The 20,636-nt window shown below is 41.9% G+C and overlaps 1 protein-coding gene across 8 annotated transcripts in view; it reads left to right on the top strand.

The window, feature by feature from the left end:
- Positions 1–20,636, top strand: part of NR3C2 (nuclear receptor subfamily 3 group C member 2) — a 135,881-nt gene that overhangs the window by 100,435 nt on the left and 14,810 nt on the right. For all 8 annotated transcript variants that reach the window (XM_081925978.1, XM_081925974.1, XM_081925972.1 and 5 more), the window contains 3 exons: positions 2,300–2,416; positions 10,464–10,802; positions 12,043–12,187. In XM_081925978.1, the coding sequence (XP_081782104.1) occupies positions 2,300–2,416; positions 10,464–10,802; positions 12,043–12,187 (601 nt within the window). The remainder of the gene's footprint in view (positions 1–2,299; positions 2,417–10,463; positions 10,803–12,042; positions 12,188–20,636) is intronic.

The raw sequence follows: 20,636 nt of genomic DNA, 5'->3' as shown, positions 1-20,636 counted from the left end.
ACTGCCTGTGTTGTGGTTGTCATTCTCTTGGTCCACTCAAGGGTGTTGTGGATCTTGCTGCAAGGGATGGGAAGGCAGGGAAATTAGGCTGCTATGCCTCGTTGTTAATTTATTGCAACATGAAAGGCTACTTCCCAACAGCCTTGTTTTGGAGTTTCTCATGGGCCTGTTGGAAGGTTAGATTTGATTACTTTGTGTCTTTAAAACGAACATAACATAAAAAGTGCATGGGCAGAGGGGATGTTGCATCTTAACAGTTCAGCTAAATTCAATCTTGTGAAAGTTGCGCCCTAAAACATACAAGTGTGGGGGGAAACACAGTACAGTGGTACCTCGGGTTAAGTACTTAATTCGTTCCAGAAGTCTGTTCTTAACCTGAAACTGTTCTTAACCTGAAGCACCACTTTAGCTAATGGGGCCTCCTGCTGCCTCGCTGCCGGAGCATGATTTCTGTTCTCATCCTGAAGCAAAGTTCTTAACCCAAGGTAATATTTCTGGGTTAGTGGAGTCTGTACCCTGAAGCGTATGTAACCTTAAGCGTCTGTAACCCGAGGTGCCACTGTACAGACCAAACCTGACTGTTTCTTTTAAGCAAGAGCAGAGTTCTTAATTGCTCATCTGACAAAACCTGGTCCGTAAACTTTGAATAATGCACCTGACCAGCTTTGTGGTTTTGGTGCAAAGAAAGGGTCCTCTTTGGCTGATGTGAACATAAGAACATTCAATCTGGATCAGACCAAAAGCCCTTTCTAGTTCAGTATCCTATTCTCGCAGTGGCCAACCAGGTGCTTAGGGGAAGCCCCCAAACCAAATATTAACACAACAGCCCCCTCCTGCTTTTTCCCAGTAACTCCTTTGGTTACTTCTTTCCTTGGTAGGCATAGTACATTCAGAGGGTTGTACGCCATGTGTCCCTTGCACCAATGGACGGGCACCTTTGTGCAAGTGACTAAGGATCCAGCACAGACTGCTGTTTGAGAGTGGGGGGTGTATTGCTGATGCCTCTGCATCACCTGCTTCTGCATCACTTCCCATACTGTTGTGGTGGAGGATCCCCAAACCCTACAGTGTTTTCCTTCAGGGAAGGAAAATCAGAAACTCATACCTGCATTCCTCTAGCTGGAGCATACCACATATTGAGTTCCAACCCAGGGCATGCAATATGGCTGAATTTTGTAAACTGGGCTTTTACCTTTTGCAGGTGGGACTTGATTAGCAACAACACAAGTATTTATTTATTTTGCAATATTAGGGTGATTCCATTAGCTCAATTTCTTCTGTAGTGCATGATTACTGTGCTTATTTTGCATGCATTTAAGCCAGGGCCATGATCACCTCTGGTAAAACTCTGAAAGGCTTTGGTCAGCATGGATGTGCACAACACACACAGGCACACTCCCCTAGTCTTCGGCTGATCCATTTAGATCAGCTGAAGAGGGCACATAAAACACACACGGAACAAACAGACAGACACACTCTCACACACGGGGATCAGCGCCTCCTTTTTGCTTATCAGATCACTCATCTGATGAGTGAGGGCACAGTCTGTATCTCCAGCGTGGCACTGGACTAAGCAGAGAAACTGAAACCTCTCTGCCTGGCCCAGCACCATGATGAGGATAAAAAAAACGCACCACCTCTGCTGCTGGCGCTCTGTATTTTCCTCCTCAGTGGTAGTGCCGCTACCAGAAAATTAGATCAGGGACTGCCAGGCCACCAGGGAAGGCTTTCTAGACTAGATCAAGCCTGCAAGCCAGCGGTTCACCACCCCTGATTTAAGCTTTAATTGAACTCTCACTAGCCAAGCTTTTCGCGTGTCTTTTGCCATTTTGACCCCATTTTGTACAGTTTGCCCTCTGTATCCTTGTGTTTATAAACCTGTTAACTCAGAATAATGCTTTTTTGCATTTGATAAAGTGAATTCTAGTCCATGAAAGCTGGAACTCTAGACTATATATATAATGTGCATTAGCCTTTATGGCACTACAAAGGTCTCTGTTGTTTTTGCTACCTCTTTGGAAGTTTTTACTAAAGAAGCAACTTTCCTGATTTTATGCTCTTCATTTATGAATTCTGTTCTGCTCTCTTGGGTATTGTGCTGGAGGGCTCTTTTCTTTTAAAAATTGTTTTATGATTTAATGTGGTGTGCTGCATCAGGTGCTCTGGAGGGTTTGTATTTAAAAAGATGTAACATTAGATTGCAAACAAGGGAGAAATCCCTTCTTTCATCGCTAAGTCTTTATACAGTTGAATGCAGTAGAATATAACTTTTTTTCTTTTTCTTTTTTTGTTAATGCAGGGCAACACAATTATTTATGTGCTGGACGGAATGACTGTATAATTGATAAGATTCGAAGAAAAAACTGCCCAGCTTGCCGATTACAGAAATGTCTTCAAGCTGGAATGAATTTGGGAGGTAAGCATATATCACTACTAGATACTCACTGAGAAAACATGTTTTAAACATGTCTATTCTTAAACTGGTATCAGCTGGATGGTCTCAGAAGTTTTATCCTGAATTACTCAACTAAGAAAGAAGTATTATACAAAAGCTACTAAAACCCTATTGTCATTCTAGGTTTTTTCCTTTTTTTTGAAATATGTATTTTATAGCTCAGAATAAGGAAGGTGGGTGTTAGATGATGACAGTAATTTTAGTAGAGTTTCACACAGCTAAGAAGATTAAAGCATCAGGAGTTGTGCGGGTTTTTTGGTGGTGCTGTGGGAGCGTTCCAAAAGAATATCAAAATAGAATTAACTGAAAGAAAGTTCAAGCAATGTGTTATCTGCCAGATTTCCTGCTAATTTCCAGCCTAGTAATATATATATTTATATTAAAAATGGGCAGAGTGATCCAAGAGGGCGGGGAGAGCAAGAACCAAAGGCAGACAGACCGCCTCTTCCTAGGCTTTTGCCGGGCTTCTGCTGGCAGGTTGGAAGATGGTAGTGATGATGGTAGGTGTCCCTCCACTTTTTTCACTTCCAGTTCATTTTCTTTTTGTTATTTTAAAAGCAGTTTTATCTCTCATTGATACCAACGGGAGAGAAGCAAATTGCATGTGTAGCATAGTTGGTTTTCCTGTTGTTGGGTATGTCAGAAGGAGAGGACTGTGGGATCTTTGCTCTCCAGCCTCTTCTCACACCCCCTCAACATGCCTATGGAAATCCTTCTCTTTTCCCTTTCTGACATCAGAGTCAGAGATGAACCAGCTTCAGGTATTCCCACAGCCTCAGAAAGGGGGTATCTGATGTCAAGACTCTGTCTCTGAAGGTGAACCTCTTTGTCCGTCCTCTGAGAGGAAGTGTTGACAGATTCTATGTACCCTATATTCATTATTAAATTGAGTAATTGCTTTTAGCAGTATAATTTCATACCTGCGCTATGAAGATACAAAAGTCCATTTCTAGCCAGGCCTCTCATAAATGTAAGGTTTCAAGTTGACCTGGGCCAAAGCATCACCAAAATATTTTTGTGTGTGAGGTGAAAGGGGTTGTTAGGTAGAAAAAGTGTTCCACGTACCTTTGTTATTTTTATGGGTGTTTAGCCACTCTGTCGTTTTTACCTGCCTTCTGTGTATCTCTGAGCAGGGGGAAGTAAAAGGACAGCTGTCGTCCAACATATGTCCAACATATTCTAATATCTTTCTAATTACAACTGATTTCATAAATCACTCACTTGTAGGGACCTCAAGCAGAAGGAAGCATGTCCCCAAATTGCCTAAGCAACATCTCTTTTTGTGTTGCACTGCAACCTTGCAGCACAGCAAGGGAACAAAGGAGCAGGTCCTTGTGCTACCGCAGCAATGCAGTTGTGTACTTCCTTCCTCTTGCCCCTTGCAAAGATCAAAGCCCACCAAATATGAAGAGCTTTCTCTCTTTACAATGTGTCTGTGAAAGGGGGGCAACTTCTTAGCCAGCAAATCTTTGTTTTGACTCCACTGCAGAAACTGTAGTGAATGGAGGCTTAAGATGATGTAATCAGTTTGGAAACAGCGTTTCACGGGCAGAATGCCCTCTGTCCTTGAATTTTAGAAGCAAATGACATGTAAAATCAGCAGCAGCAGCATCATTAACCTGCATTTGCAACAAAACATATTTATGCTATAAGTATTCCAGTGGTGGTAAGCTGTAGCTGGCTAAAAGAAGAATGACGGCCGAGGGTAGAGGGAGGGGGGACTTACAGAAATTGCCCTTCAGTTGCACAGGAAGGAAGGAAACTAAAGACTCCAGGCAGGAATTGGGAGGGAAGGGTGAAATTCTGATGAAGAGCAGGGACTGGCTCTTGGGAGTAGCAAAGTTCAGCCAGAGGGAACAGTTGGGTGTGGAAGCAACCAGGGGTGGGGGTGGGGAGCTGGAAGGAGGATCGGCCAGTCTTAATTCTAGTAGAGACTAAGTTGTTTCAACAAAGTTAGCAGGAGGGTGCGATGAAGGTGCTTACTTTAGCTACGGGATAGTGCCAGAGAAATTAAGGAGGGAAGAAGGATGATGCAGAAAGATGGTTCTTTAATATTAGAATGTTTGCTAAACCTGGAATATGCTTTTAAAGAACAAAATATTTCAGTTGCTCACATAAATAGCTCATTTCTAAATTTTATTGATGAATTGTATCTTGTTCCTAAAGTAATCCAGAAAATAACTTAGTCTACATCCGGCATTTAATTCTTTTAATTAGCTCAAATGAACTGTGAATCTGGTGAATCAGTCTAACGGATTCACTATTTTGGTCAGTATGGTTAGAGTATGATAACTTTTCTAGATTTAGCAAGAAATTTGTGCGCTATTATCTAAACTTAAGATAATGTTTAGTTTCCATGGAATAAGCTGGGATCAGTGAGGAGAAGAAGAAAAAGACCTGTAGCCTGGTATGTACTTAAAGGGTGTGTTATGTGAACTTTAGTGCAAATTGCATCAGATTTAATTTGAGCACTATTTTCAAAAGAAAATATTTGATTGACTTCAGATAAGATCAGCAGGGTATTCTATGTTTTTGTAGAATTTTGCTCAGTTGTTTGTTATTTTAATGTGAGATTTATATTGCTAAAGTATAGGGAATCTGTAAGGTTTTCTAGAAAGGAAGAGCATTACAGCATTTCATGTTGAAATCAGTAAGATACCTCCTCATAAAACAATGACCTCTAATTTACCTACTTATCTTCCATATTGTCATTTAAGGCATGTTTACTCTGGCCTATAATGTAATCTAAGAGGCTCTGTACCCTAGAGCCAGACCACCTATGGCCATGAGCTTGTTGGTTTTCATAAATTAAGCAGCACCTGGCTACTCTTAGAAGAGAGAGCTGCAAGTAAATCCAAGTTGCTAACAGCAGTTGAGTTGGTGATTTATTATAAGGTGTTAACTTGATATATTCTTTCCTCTAAGTTACTGCTTGACATCCATACCTGCAATTGTTCCCCAACTGTGTTTTTGGCTTTTTGGGCTAAGCATGACCCGGTCATCCTCAACCCACCCTATTTAGGACACTCGAGACTTAAATTGTTCCATTCAGGAAATAGAAGCCCACTTATCTTGTCACATGTATGTCCTAGATAATTGGATAAATTCTTTGATTTGGCATCTATAGTGTCAATCAGAATTTGGTCGGGCAGTTTCTGTCACACAAACCACCACAATGTCTTCCAATTAGTTCTTGCAATGTGTTCCAATTCCTTGGTGTAATATACATTATCCACCGGGCATCCCAGCTTGCAATGTACAAGGCTGTTTGTGTAGACCCATTTGACTCTGAGTTCAGATCTGAATCAACCTTGGTTACCCTAATGGACAACCTTTATTGAGGTCCCATCAGCATTATACATTTAAAGCAGTATCAAATTTTTAAATAGTTTTTAAGTGGGCTGAGGTTTCTTAGGCCCTGTTTCCTTCACAGAGCTGTAATTTCCAGGGTGCTTTAACAGAAGTACCTCTTTTCAGGAAAGTCTGGAAATAGTAGCTTGGGGGCAGGGCGGGGGAGTGGTTCCTATGCCTAAACAATAGATCAGTTACCTGCTCTGGACAGGATGCACTCTCTCTGGAGGAACAGGTACACAGTATTGAGGTGCTTCTAGATCCATCTCTGTTGCTTGATGCATAGGTCGCCTCAGTTGCCAAGCGTGCCTTTTATCAGCTTTGATTGCTAAGATAGCTATGACTGGTTTTGGTAAGATAGTTGTGACTTGGTCCAGGCATTGGTAACGTCAGTATTGGATTACTGTAGAACGTGAGGCTTCCCTTGGAAATAGTCTGGAAGCTGCAGGCAATGCCGTTGTTCAGGGTTTTGCTCCTAGCATTTAAGGCCCTGCACAGCTTTGGGCCAGGCCACCTGAGGAACCACCTTCCATCATCTACCCCTCCTGGCAATAGTATTCTTCTGATGGGGCCTTGCTAAGAGGGGTAGCTGGCAACAAACGAACAAAAATACTCTTTTAGTGCTGCAGCTCCAGCTCTCTGAAATCAGATTCCTATCGAAACTAGACAAGCAGCTAGCATTCTTGCTTCTGGGTGGCATCTGAAAACCTTTATTTTGAATATTCTTCCCTGATTTGTAACTCAGCCATTTTGTACATTGAATTTGATATTTTAAGACTTGATTTTACTCTGCTGTGTATATATTTAGTTCTTCCATGCATTCTAATATTTGTATTGTAAATGGCCGGGGAGCCATTTATAAATTCATTAATTAATAATAATAATAATAAAATAATAATAATAATATTCTGTCTGTGAAAGGCAGAACAACAAAATAAAAAATGTATGTATGTGTGGGTGTGTGGACGCATGAGGTTTTGCTAGCAAGGGCACATAAGGGCACAATATAAGTAGGCAATCTGCATTTATGGATCTCTTCTTTCTCATGTGGTTTGCTGGAGTTCTGGTTTCAACACATCTGAGTAAACAGTGCAGGATCTTTCTGAGTGGGAGTACATGTCTATGTTGGTTATATATTATGATCTCTTTCCACACTTATTTTTCTTTTGTTGATTACATCCCACCCTGAGTAATCTCTAGAAAAGAATGTGAAATTATCCTAAATAGATAAACTCTCATTTTCTTACCCATTACTTCCTTATATATTTCCTTCCTGATAAATTTAGGAATGGGTTGAGAGTCAGACCTCCCTAACTGTGCATCTTAAAGCTAAGAAACTGAGACTTGCATAGCCAAGCATCTCCTTAGAGCTACTTCTTAACAAGCACCTTTTAAGATGTTGACTGGAGAAAGTAATGTGGGAGCCAACATCTGCCCTGAATGAGCCTATAGTCTCTATTTCTGAAGAAGCCCATCATTGGGACTAGATGTTCTGCTCAATATGTATTACTTTGGTCTTCTTTCCATGTATTCAGATCATGCTAAGAGATCCTGCTCAGAGCACCATTCTCATCATATGAAAAGCTCATTGTCTCAAGGAGTAAGATTCTCTCCATAGGATAGCTCACCAATCTCCTCCTCTGCTATGCACTTGTTTGATAAGCATTTGGATACATTAACTATTCTTATTTGTTGTAGCACTTTTGATAGTTCTCATTCATCTCTAGGCATTTCAGAGATCTGTCCCTTCAAATTGTTTAGAACACTGTGTGTGGTGAAGCCTTATAAGATCAGTGGGCACCTTCCTCTCTATTCATTAAAGGTAAAGGGACCCCTGACCATCGGGTCCAGTCATAACCAACTTTATTGGCCGAGGGAGCCAGCATACAGTTTCCGGGTCATGTGGCCAGCATGAGTAAGCCGCTTCTGGCGAACCAGAGCAGCACACGGAAACGCCGTTTACTTTCCCGCCGGAACAGGAAAGTACTTGCACTTTGACGTGCTTTCAAACTGCTAGGTTGGCAGGAGCAGGGACCGAGCAACGGGAGCTCACCCCGTCATGGGGATTCGAACTGCTGACCTTCTGATCAGCAAGTCCTAGGCTCAGTGGTTTAACCCACAGCACCACATTAGGTTGTGGCTAATGTCTTCACTTGTCTGTCTTGAGCACCCTTTCATGAGAAAACCAATAGGATAGGGCATAAACATAGCCTTGTGACTCAGTGATGTTCCTTTAGTCCAAACATTCTTCTAGTGTCAAGTCAATAAACATCCATCTGACCTTCATGATATTTTGGTCTACATTCTAATGTTCGTGTTTTCCCCGCACTACCTTTTTTTTGTCACACTGTGCACGTTTTGCTTCTTGTTTCTCTGCAGCATCTCCAGAAGTCCTTCTTCCTGATGCCCAACTCCAAAGTTCTTGTCCTTGCTATTTCTTAACTTCACTAATGCAGCCTTCACTTTCCCTTCCAAGTTTCCACGTCATCATATTGACTGCATCCAAAATGATTCTGCAGAAATGAATAACCCAGTCTGCTTCATTGACAGATGCAAGCCTAATTTTAAAAAGAGGCATAATATACACAGAGCGACATTATCAATTTTTTTCTGCCTTCCAATAAAATCTCAGTTAAGGTAAATGGAGATATAAGGTTGGCAATTTTAGCACAATGGAAGCCCTGCAGACACAACAATTTCTGTTGGATACCAGCACTTCCTTTCTGGAAGAGAAGCCGTATGATGACTCCTGAATTTGGCATCTGCACTGCATTAGTACTGTTTCCTTTTCAAAATTCTACTTTTATATATTTTTTTAAGGGGGGTGGAATCTAGAGTTCTTTGTATACCCATAATAAAGTCGCCCAATAACCCTATTCAGGCAATCTGACTCACAAGTTGAATCAATGCGTGGGGCCATGCGGATTAGCCTAACCCTCGATTTGTCTTGCTCTGAATCTCTCTGCTCCATGGCATCTGCACAAACGTATGGAGAAAGATGAAACTTCACAAATACAGCTGTATACACTTAGAACTCTCATGCAAGCTGGAGCCTTCTTTGAAATCGGGGTTCTGGGTTCAATAGAAGCCATCACATGCACAAATGTGCACATTAAGCAGGGTAAAGGTTTCATCTCTGCAGACAGTCATGGAGCACATGCATGACATCTGGGAAAAATCCTAATTGGAGCACCCAGCATCAGGGGTGGACTAGCTAGTGTGGCCTGAATTGGGTGGCCTGAACAGGACTAATGTCTCCTATCAAAGCAGTAGTTGTGCATTTGAAAAACAGATAGTTCTTCAAGACATTCCTCTTGAAATATTCTCAGAGTCGAGTAGTAATTTCATGCTTTTTATTTCAGCTCATAGGAACAGTGATTGAATCCCCCCCCCCCAAACCTCAGGCTTTATATACATTATTTACACAATGGGTACCGTCTGGTTGATTATGTTTCCCTCCTGGCGCCTGATTGGCTGCTGCTGCAGGCCAATCATTTGTTGCATCCTAGTATCCTACCAGCCTCATAGGCTGATTAACTTCCTCCTGGGGTCTGATTGGGCTGCTCCTGCAGGCCAATCAGGTTGTTGCATTCTAGGATCCTACCTGCCTACTGTTCTAGGATCCAAGCTTAGTACATAACGCCCATGTATTGGGATACATCATGATCTGTGTATCTGAAAAACAAGTATGTGTCAGGAAGATCCTGTATATTGGGGCACATCTGAAACTTCCAAACTCAGTATGTATATAACCAAGGCAGTGTAACAAAATACCTTAGTCTAAAGTGCTAGAGAAAAGAATTTTTACTGATTTAAGCATCTCAAAAGTCTGGGCACATCCGGACTCATTTAGAAATGTGGAGAAGGGTATTTCTAGAGTCTCCCTTAGAAACATTGAATTGTCCATGTTTTGTGATTTATCCCTGCCAGATATATGAGAAGAAAATATATATACCAGATCATACCATTTATATGAATGAATGAATGAATGAATGAATGAATGAATGAATGAAGGCAGCAGAGAGTAGAAATCATTCATGACTGTAAGGCCAGGTGACTTAATCCATTTGTTTTTCACAAGATGCAAGGGACAGGTTCTTCATATGCACATGCTTAACATACAACTGAACAATTTTCAGGGATGCTCAATCTCTATTAGGATAATTGTCTTCCAAATATGTATTCACATACATACACACATACATACATACATACATACATACAGTGCAGTGTAAATAAATTATTGTAGCAAATCTTTTTTTTTAGTTGGCACAGAGTTAGAAAAACATTGATAACTGCTAAATCTTGAATGTCTGTCATTTTATGGCTGGATGTCTTTCCAGACATAGTTTTGCATATTTCTAAAATCCTAACTTTTGCCTAACTTTTTTTTATATATAACTGGTAAGGTGAGTGGAAGATTGGAGAAGGGTATGGTCTGCAGTCATTTGGACCCCACCTGCTCCATCCACATATAAATAAACAAATCAATAAATTAAAAACACAAGGTTCATTTTAAAAAAATACTAACTGATCTTTCTGGTTCTTACTGTATTATGTCATTGACCTGGTTACTATTTCCTTAGGTGTCATTCATACTCTCTTTTTTATTGAAGAGACAAAGAAAGCTGATAACATTTTCCCCTCTCCCCCACAGCTCGTAAGTCAAAGAAGTTGGGCAAATTAAAAGGGATCCATGATGAACCGCAGCAGCAGCAGCAGCAGCCGCCACCCCAAAGTCCAGAAGAAGGAACGACGTATATCGCTCCAGCTAAAGAACCTTCTGTAAACACAGCACTTGTTCCTCACTTATCTGCAGTTTCTCCGGCACTTACTCCCTCGCCTGCTATGGTCCTTGAGAACATTGAACCTGAAATTGTATATGCTGGGTATGACGGCTCCAAGCCAGATACGGCAGAACACCTGCTCTCCACTTTAAACCGTCTTGCTGGCAAGCAGATGATTCAGGTGGTAAAGTGGGCAAAGATACTTCCAGGTAAGGGGGCTCCTCTAGCACATCCCTTTAATAAGGGCCTCGTGGCTTTCAGGCATGCCTTGCCCAAAAGAACTTGGTAAGAATACATTCCCTGTATCAACATTTAATTAATAGCTTCCTCTGAGAAGCAATAGTCCTTTGTGTGTGACCCTGCTTGTGTCAGTGAATGGAAATTTAAACTTCCTCTCCCAAGAATGCATGCGTTTTGCATAAGCTATTGCCTAAATAAAATTAATATTTGTTTAGAACACATGAAAACATAGCATCCAACTGCTCCAAGTTGGACAGAAACCCAACAGCCATTCTTAGGCCTTCTCCCCTAGATATATATTGTTTCATTTTTTTAATGGGCTCATGAGGACTCTGACCTGGAATTATTTCAAACAAGAGAGGCTTAACCATGAAAATTGTGAAATGACAGTAAGGACTTAAATTGTCCCTTCCTAGAGAGAGCCAGTGTGGTGTAGTGGTTAGGAGCGATAGATTCATAATCTGGGGAACCGGGTTCGCGTCTCCACTCTTCCACATGCAGCTGCTGGGTGACCTTGGGCTAGTCACACTTCTCTGAAGTCTCTCAGCCCCACTCACCTCACAGAGTGTTTGTTGTAGGGGAGGAAGGGAAAGGAGAATGTTAGCCACTTTGAGACTCCTTCAGGTAGTGATAAAGCGGGATATCAAATCCAAACTCTCTTCCATATACTGGCTGGATTTCCCTCCATTTCCTTGGGATTAGGGTACAAAGTATGTCAATTACGCATGATGTTAGCCATGTAGTTTTGCCATTAAGGATGGTTTGTGATGAAAACTAGCCAGTGTGGAGGAAGGGCCATATGGATCGGGACCATAGTGTGTTAGGGCAGAGGGCTCTGCCCCCCCCCCCACTCATGTGCTTGGCAGTTGAAATTGCAAGTGCAGATGGCCCAATCCAGATTGGATCCATAGCAGGGCAAAGGGTAAAAGACACCCCTCCCTACATACTTCCTTGGATTTAAGGGTGGAGATAAAGTCAGATGCAGTTTGGACCCTGGAGGGCGTGGTTTCCTAGCAAGCCTGAACCTCAACACCTCTCTCTAAAAATTAATCACTGATGCGTCTTCAAAACGTAGCATATTTCATTGTTAAAAATGAATGTGGATAAACTGCCTGCACAATGGTGTTTTGTTTTCCATACTTATGATGGTGGTAAAGTAGCTCACTGATCTATTAAATGCTGTTTTTGATTTGTTGTTCTGTTCTTCAGGTTTTCGAAGCTTGCCTCTTGAGGACCAAATTACTCTAATCCAATATTCTTGGATGTGTCTATCGTCATTTGCCTTGAGCTGGAGATCATACAGGCATACAAATAGCCAGTTCCTCTATTTTGCTCCTGATTTAGTCTTTAATGAGTAAGTTATCTGTCAAATATTTGCTTTTACAAAGGAAGAATAAATAGAGCACTATTAGATAGGCAGAGATGCAAAGGCCGCAAAATATGGATGCCAATGAAAGAGAGCTCAGGAAATATCTTTCTGAGAAACCTTCCTCCTACCCATCCATTTGATCCGTATCTGCCATTGTATCAGATACTGTTTCCAAAGCATTAGCATTCCATTGGCTTTGAAATTTAGCCGATACGAAACCTAGATTAACAGAAAACATCATTCTTCCCTCCCCCCCCCCCCCGCCTTTGGTGCCTACTGTAGTTTGGAGGACTCTCTACCTTTCAGTATACAAAAACACCCATATTGCTGGATTTCTAAGCACATTCACAGAATAGTTATTTTGTATACAGCTAGCAGTTTGCCCAGTGTGTATTCATGACGATTATAATTCCTTTTCTTTGCAGTCTTGAAAGAAACCAAAATGTTTTAATGAAGCATTCCTAGCTTCATATCATAGCTATAACTGCTGGGGGAAGGGAGCCATTCCATGTCTGTCTTCCTTTCTGTTTTAAATTCACCTTTAAAGTCTTGCCCATGCTATCCTCCAGATTCTTAAGGCGCTCTGTCTAGCATGTGCCCTTTTGCTGTGTGTGTTGAAAGTATTTGGAATGTATTAAACTGTTACACTTGCATATTTGCTATACCGTTGCAATATTGTTATTGCATATTTGCTATACCGTTGCAATATTGTTATTTGTCCTGTGATACATATGTTATGTGGGTTGCAGTGGAACACTACTGTTGTAAATGTTTTCTTCTACAGACTAGCAGTTCAGGTCCCCCCTGAGCTTCATTTGTGGATAAAGTAACATGTAAACCAGACTGTCCCAATGTAGATAGCAAAGTAGTCCCCATAATCTCAGCAGCTCAGTCGGTAGAGCATGAGGCTCTTAATAATATTTTATTTGTAAATCGCCCTCCCCAGCCGAAGCTGGGCTCAGAGCGGCTAACAACCAATTCAAAATCAAATTGATGGCAACCATTGGGCTAGAGTGCTATGAGGATTACAGAAGGAGGGAGTCAGGCTGTGCCCTGACCAAAGGCCTGGTGGAATAGCTCTGTCTTGCAGGCCCTGCGGAAAGATGTCAAGTCCCGCAGGGTCCTTGTTTCTTGTGACAGAGCATTCCACTAGATCAGGGCCACAGCCGAAAAAACCCTGGCTCTGGTTGAGGCCAGCCTAACCTCCCTGTGGCCCGGGACCTCCAAGATGTTTTTGTTTGAAGACCACAAGGTCCTCTGTGGGACATACCAGGAGAGGCGGTCCCGTAGGTACGAGGGTCCTGGGTCGTATAGGGCTTTAAAGGTTAAAACCAGCACCTTAAACCTGATCCTGTACTCCACCGGGAGCCAATGCAGCTGGTATAGTCTATGAGTCTAACATCTAAAAATATTTTCTATTCTTCAATTCCTTTTATTAGCCCAAAACTGTTGGAATTGCTCCTTGGCCCATATATAAACATTAAGCATGGGGATTCTTTCTGTGACTACAGAGGGTTTGATGAAATTCACATATGATTTTACTATTCATCAGGTTTAACTTACTGCTAGTACCCCTAGTAGAGTCCAATGCAGGGGAACAGTATGCTCAGATTAATATGAAACAAATAAATGGAACAGCATAGCTAACAAATAAGTGCAGGGGTTTTTTCAATGTTAGATTTTAAAAGTGTTTCCCAAAAAGTAGGTCAGAAACCAGTAGTGTGCAGCTAGTTTATTGCCTAATGAGAAGCACTGGATTTTAGGGCCAGATAACATATATCTGGAGTTTGGAATCAACAAATAGATATGGGCAGTGCAGCTGGCGTGCTGTATTTTGAAGGGGCACTTATTTTTAGGAAACTTTTTGTGATGCAACTTTTCAGTTTAAATATGCTATACCGTGGTGATACTGAAAGGCAATTCTGAAAGCAGGTTAAAGGTAAAGGTAAAGGTACCCCTGCCCGTACGGGCCAGTCTTGACAGACTCTGGGGTTGTGCGCCCATCTCACTTAAGAGGCCAGGGGCCAGCGCTGTCCGGAGACACTTCCGGGTCACGTGGCCAGTGTGACAAAGCTGCATCTGGCGAGCCAGAGCTGCACACGGAAACGCCGTTTACCTTCCCGCTGGTAAGCGGTCCCTATTTATCTACTTGCACCCGGAGGTGCTTTCGAACTGCTAGGTTGGCAGGCGCTGGGACCGAGCAGCGGGAGCGCACCCCGCCGCAGGGATTCGAACCGCCGACCTTTCGATCGGCAAGTCCTAGGCGCTGAGGCTTTAACCCACAGCGCCACCTGCGTCCGAAAGCAGGTTAGGCAGCTAGAATTCACATGGGATGAATAGGTGTCCTTGGCTACTGCAGACAACTCTATGTCAGTGAATCATGAATTGAAATGGGCAGTGAAGATGGGTAATGCTAAGAACCAGTCATATTTTCAGTTAAGATCCAGTACATTAGGCCTTAGTTATAGCTAGGATTTTTAAAAATTTCCTTTTCTAATTGATTTTATAAGTGTTCTGGTCAAATAACCATTCGGATGAGTGCCTTTCTATTGTGTCATGTGCAGTCACTGTGGGAATCCTTGCTGAACTTGAGAGCAATGGGTTTATCATTGCATAACACACTGTAAGGCCGCAGCTACCTCTACGTGACCTTTCAGCTATTTCAGCTTGTAACTCTTCCTGGTATCCTGAACAGCTAATTCTGTGTTAACAGTTAAGGAGGGAGGAGAGTAAAATAAAAGGCTGCGTTTTCAAGCATATCAGATTTACTTTAATTGTATAGTTTCAGAGGAGGAAAAGCTCGTTTGCTGTCATTGTTGCATTTAGCAGAGTATTATTCCACAACTTTCGTAGGTCATTTGCTATATTGCCTTTCCTACTGACATTCGTTTTGGTTTCGCTCTGTTAATCCCATGGGCCTAATTTTAGGAAGCCTTTTATAATCTTGTAAATATTAATAAAACATTAACACCTATGTTATTTAAGTATTTGGCCAGAGAATTTTTGCAATTGGTCTGACAGTGAGATGTATACAGTTGTGCATTTAATGGGTAAGGGTTGTAATTCATGATCTTGTTGGAGAATCAACCAAGTATTTTTGGTATACTATCCCATATATTTTCTGCTTCAGAAGGCCTGGACTTCATGGAAATGTGTACCAAAAGTTTAACAAGAAGTTCAGACACACACATTGGATAGATATTCTTATTAACAACTTACATCAGTATTTCTCAACATTTTTTTTAATCCCATGCTCCTTTTAGCTAATATTTTTAAAAATCCATACCTGGCTTCCCTAATTTTTAAAAATCCTTCAGGCCTGGCTTCTCTAATTATTTTATTTGACTTTCCAAAAGGATTGAAATATTGCAACTTTAATTATAAATCATATTTTTGGGCTTAATAATGAAGGCAAATGAAATTATTTTTTAAAAATAAAAATATTTTTGGGCTTAATAATGAAGGCAAATGAAATTATTTTTTAAAAACTTCAAATTTTCAAAAAGAAATCACATAAAATTTCAAAGTGTCCGTTTCAATTATGTGATAAGTTGCATGCTTGCCACAAGCTTTTGGATTTAGGGTGTTGTGGAAGACAGAACACTCCTTAGGTCACTTTCAGCATCCAGACTGTTGTGCTGCTTTGTTTTAATAGCTATAAGAACGGAAATACCAAATCTACAAAGGCATGTATGCAGAGGAAAATAGCAATTTCCATTCCAAGCTGTACTTGTCACAATCAGCGCTGCTTCCATTTTGCTGCACTTAGGCTTCCCACCAAATACTGTTATGCATCTCACTGTCTGCTATTTAGCAGAAGTTATGGATATATTTACAGAACTTTTGTTCCAATGTAAAGGAAATGTCAAAACAGTGTAAAAACAAGGCCATTAATTAATGTGATGTGAAAAAATTCCATTCTTGATCAGAGAGATACATGCAAACTGATGCAATTTCCACTTCCTTTTCTGCCTTCATCAGTATTCTCCAACATCTGTAGCTGACAGCACCAATTATCTAGTGGGCTGGACATGAGGGGAAAACAGGTCCTGGACTCTGTTTAGGTTCCTCTTGGTCCATACCCCGATAACTGCTGCTGTCAGAACATTTGTTGTTGTTGTTGTTTAGTCGTTTAGTCGTGTCCGACTCTTTGTGACCCCATGGACCAGAGCACGCCAGGCACTTCTGTCTTCCACTGCCTCCCGCAGTTTAGTCAAACTCATGCTGGTAGCTTCGAGAACACTATCCACCCATCTCGTCCTCTGTCGTCCCCTTCTCCTTGTGCCCTCCATCTTTCCCAACATCAGGGTCTTTTCCAGAGAGTCTTCTCTTCTCTTCTCATGTCAGAACATACAGTGCTACTAATCTTGCAGAAACACGGTTTACATACATTTGGTGCTTTATGTGGCATACTGCATCCCTTCTCCCTGGCCCAGTGCTGGTTATGTATTTCTCAGATGGAGGGGAACTTATCCTCAAGTGGCGTAGCAGCCATAGTTCTTCTGTTGCACGGAGTATCTTTGGAGCTTTATAGGACATAATGCTTTCTGTAATACATCTTCATGCGTAGTCTGTACCTGCACTGCTGTAACTTGGTGTTGCACGTGGTATTCTGTTCTTGTAAAAGTGGATATGGGGGATTATTGGGTTGCTGTTTTTATTTTGATTATCTATTTTGTGGTCCTGTATTTTGATTTTGTCCTGTGAACCGCCCTGAGACCTCCAGGTATAGGGCAGTATATCAGCTCAATAAATAATACTAATACTAATACCAAAATACTACTAATAAAAGAATAATAACTATCAAGCACACGTGCCATTGAATTCTAAGCAAACTGTTACTGAAGGAGATTTTTCCACTGCTATGGAAATAATAATAATAATCAAACATCAGGATCATGAGAGCATTTGAAGGTGCTGGAATAAATCAGTAGTATAAGGTTGAGTTTCACAGTACAAGGGGGGGAAAATAATATTTTCATTATACCTGACTACCAGTTGTTGGGGAATATACGTTGGGAGGGTGCTGTTGCACTTAGATCCTGCTTGCGGGTTTCCCATAGGCATTTGGTTGGCCCGTGTGGGACAAGGATGCTGGACTAGATGGGATCTTCTAGCAGAGCTCTTCTCTGTATCAGTTCCTTGCTTTGTAGTGGTGGCTACTTAGTCTTGTGAGCAGGTCATGGCCTTCTCTGTTAGAAGCTTTCTGTATGACACTCCCTCCCTGGTTTTTAGTGCTGTCTTAGTGCAAGCCTTGACACTGGTGGAGGAAGAGGAGTGTGGAGGGAGTGCCCTGCCCCCGGCAGGGCAATCCCCAGGGTGCCATTGCGGCTGCTCCCTCCCACCCGCATTGGGTGCCCCAACCCTGCAGGTGTACCCCGCCCCCAGGATGGGTGCCAGCCCTGCCCCCGCATGCTCTCCGCCCCCGGTGCCAAAGCATGAAGCTCTGCTACAGATCCTTGATCCATGGCCGGGGCCACAATATCTTACCCTTTTGGAGATGAGCACAGAGCCTCCATAGAAGAAATGTGGGGGGGGGGGATATGTCAGGATATATGTAGTTGTGAAAGCAGAATGGGTAGTATCTTGATGTTTGGCCTTCTTTGAGATTTGAGTGCTACAGTGGGGAAATGCTTGGTTGAGAGAGAAATGGATAAATAAGTAAACATGTTTTTTTAAAAAAACGGGGTGTGTTGCTCTTTGCCAATGACATCATGGCCACTATCTGAATAGATGTCTATCAGATTTGCATAACTGCTTTCCGTACAACAGTCTTTATTGCAATAGATAGGGAAAGGACCTCTGCATTCCTTGAAACATAAATAACAACTGTGCAGTTATTGTGTAACAAAATGATTACCTTGCTTGAAAGGTCTGAAAATGGTTTTAGACGCTTTCACAACTTGCTGCAATTCAGGTGCTGCAATTTGTACAACCCAGCTGGAGATGGGCCTTTGAGAGAATTTTGCACCATTGCTTTCAAGTCTGTACAGTGGTACCTCTGCTTACAAACACCTCAGGTTACAAACACTTCAGGTTACAGACTCCGCTAACCCAGACGTAGTACCTCGGGTTAAGAACTTTACCTCAGGATGAGAACAGAAATCTTTTGGCAGCAGTGCAGTGGCAGCGGGAGGCCACATTAGCTAAAGTGGCACCTCAGGTTAAGAACAGTTTCAGGTTAAGAACAGACCTCCAGAACAAATTAAGTTTGTAACCAGGGGTATCACTGTAGTGGCTACTTAGAGCTTTCTGGGCACAGTTTAAGGCACTGGTTTCTATTCGTATATTCTTAGGGAGATAGAATGAACATTCTTCCTCAAATGACTGACAAAAGCATTAGTTTGATAGTGCTATGTAGAAGGGATGGCTAACCTGCAGCCCTCCAGATATTTGCTGGACTACAACTTCCTTCAGCCCCTGCCAGCATTACCAATGGCCAGGGATTATGGGAGTTGTAGTTTAGTGCCATCTGTAGTAACACAGATTAACTACCACATATCAATATATTTTTTATGGTGGTTGACAGGAGCGAGCCAGCAGTAAATCGCACAATGCACATTGGAGTCACCTCTTTATTTGCAAGAACAGTATCTGCACAGACTTGGCAGAATGTCAGGCCTAATGATCATGGAACTCACCCCCAGTATGCTCCCCCGCCCATGGATCAGTTGCTAAGACTGAAGGTACCTACAGCAGCCTAAGTCCCCTCCTCTCTGGGGTTTCTCCCAAGCAATCTGAGGAATCTGCACCTGTGTGGTGCTATCTTATCTTTTGCCCCTTTCATGCCTCTCTGGGTTCTGGGGTGGGGGTGGGGGAGGAAAGCTGGTTGCAGTAGGAAATAGAGTCACCTGTGACTCCCTACCAGCCAGACGCATCTCTGCCTTTTGCCCTCCCTCCTCTCCTGCTTCAGCTTCTGCCTCTCATTCTGGGTTCCTCTCTGCCACAGACTCTCCCAGCTCACCAAGCCCTGTTACCTCTTCACCTTCTGATACCTCCACCTCCCAGTCTTCTCCCTCTGACCACTCATTGTCTTCACACCACCACTCCCTGAACTCTGAGCCTTCTTCCCTGGGGGTTCCCCAGCCGATTCCTCCCATCATTCCTTTGTGTCCAACCAGTCCATGACAGTGGTCGATCTCTGGCTCTGGGGCTTCATCAAGCACAATACAAGTGTTTGTATTTAAATGGATGCATTTCGTCCTCTCTGTTCTCTCTCTCTCTCTCTCTCTCTCTCTCTCTGTGTGTGTGTGTGTGTGTGTGCTATTCTCCCCCTCTCCTAAATAACAACACTAGTATGACAGAGTGCCCAGCCTTTCCTTGTTGCAAGCAGCACTCTCTCAGGTACTTTTTGGGAAAACACTCATATTTATGGTTGGTGACAGCTGGATAAATCAAAAAGCACCAAATTACAGGAGCTGAACTATATTGCTTTATCTACTGAAAGAATCAGCTAGCTTTCAATGTAATGCATGACTTACAGCTGAGTGGGTGGTAACCATATACTCCTTCCTCTGAGACTGTTGAAGAAGTACAGAAAACAACTCTGAACATTTGTCCTTACAAACTTCCTTTTTTGCTTTCAAAACACTATCTAAGAAGTGATACCTGAATTCTAACATAAGCCTTCATAAGAGCAAATTATTCCTGTGATTCATTCTCTTGCAACACAAGTATTCTCTTTTTTAATATCCTAGAGCTTGATCTGCTATATTTCCAGGAAAACATGTATCATTCACTAGTTAGAAAATGAAATCTATTAGGGTGGCCTTAATGGTGTATATATTTAGAAATATGTAGTGGTTGAGGAACTCTTCTATTTAATTCTGATGTTCACTTTAATATACAAATGTCCTTCCACAGCATTAACCTGTGAACTCCTTGATAGTTCACACTTCACTTCTCTGAAAGTGGTTGCACAGTACTGCACATCTAGTTTGACCAGTCTCTTGCCTTTTAGAAATAATTTTACACTAGACTGGGATGGGGTAGAAATTGAGCAATTTGGTTGTGAAAGTTTTTCTAAGCTGATGTATATAAAATCAATAATCATTGGTTTCCTCTTATAACTTCACTTGCTCAACTAAAATATCAATTGATGTTCCTTCTGTAGTTCTCAACGCATTTTGCAAGCACTGTATGTTTAGTAATACTGAAGTTTTGCTCCCAACCAGGGAAAAACGTTACTGTGGTTAAAATTAAAAGTTTTTAAAATGTGTAGTAGCATTGTGCCACTGTTGTTCCCCAGCAACTAGCGTTCAGAAGAACACTGCCTGGGATATTTGATGTAACATTTAGCCATCATGGCTTGTGGCTGCTGATGGCCTTCATTCTCCATGAATTTATCTATTCCCCTTTTAAAGTCATCTAGTAAGTTGGTGGCTTCTAAAGGTCTGATCCTTGAGTTTTCTCTTCAGAGCAAGATGAATGAACA

This window comes from Podarcis melisellensis (assembly GCF_964234715.1).
Source record: "Podarcis melisellensis genome assembly, chromosome: 9".
In the NCBI taxonomy this organism is placed as follows: Eukaryota; Metazoa; Chordata; class Lepidosauria; order Squamata; family Lacertidae; genus Podarcis; species Podarcis melisellensis.
Note: the sequence above shows the minus strand (reverse complement) of the source record. Positions and strands in the feature narration are given on the sequence as shown.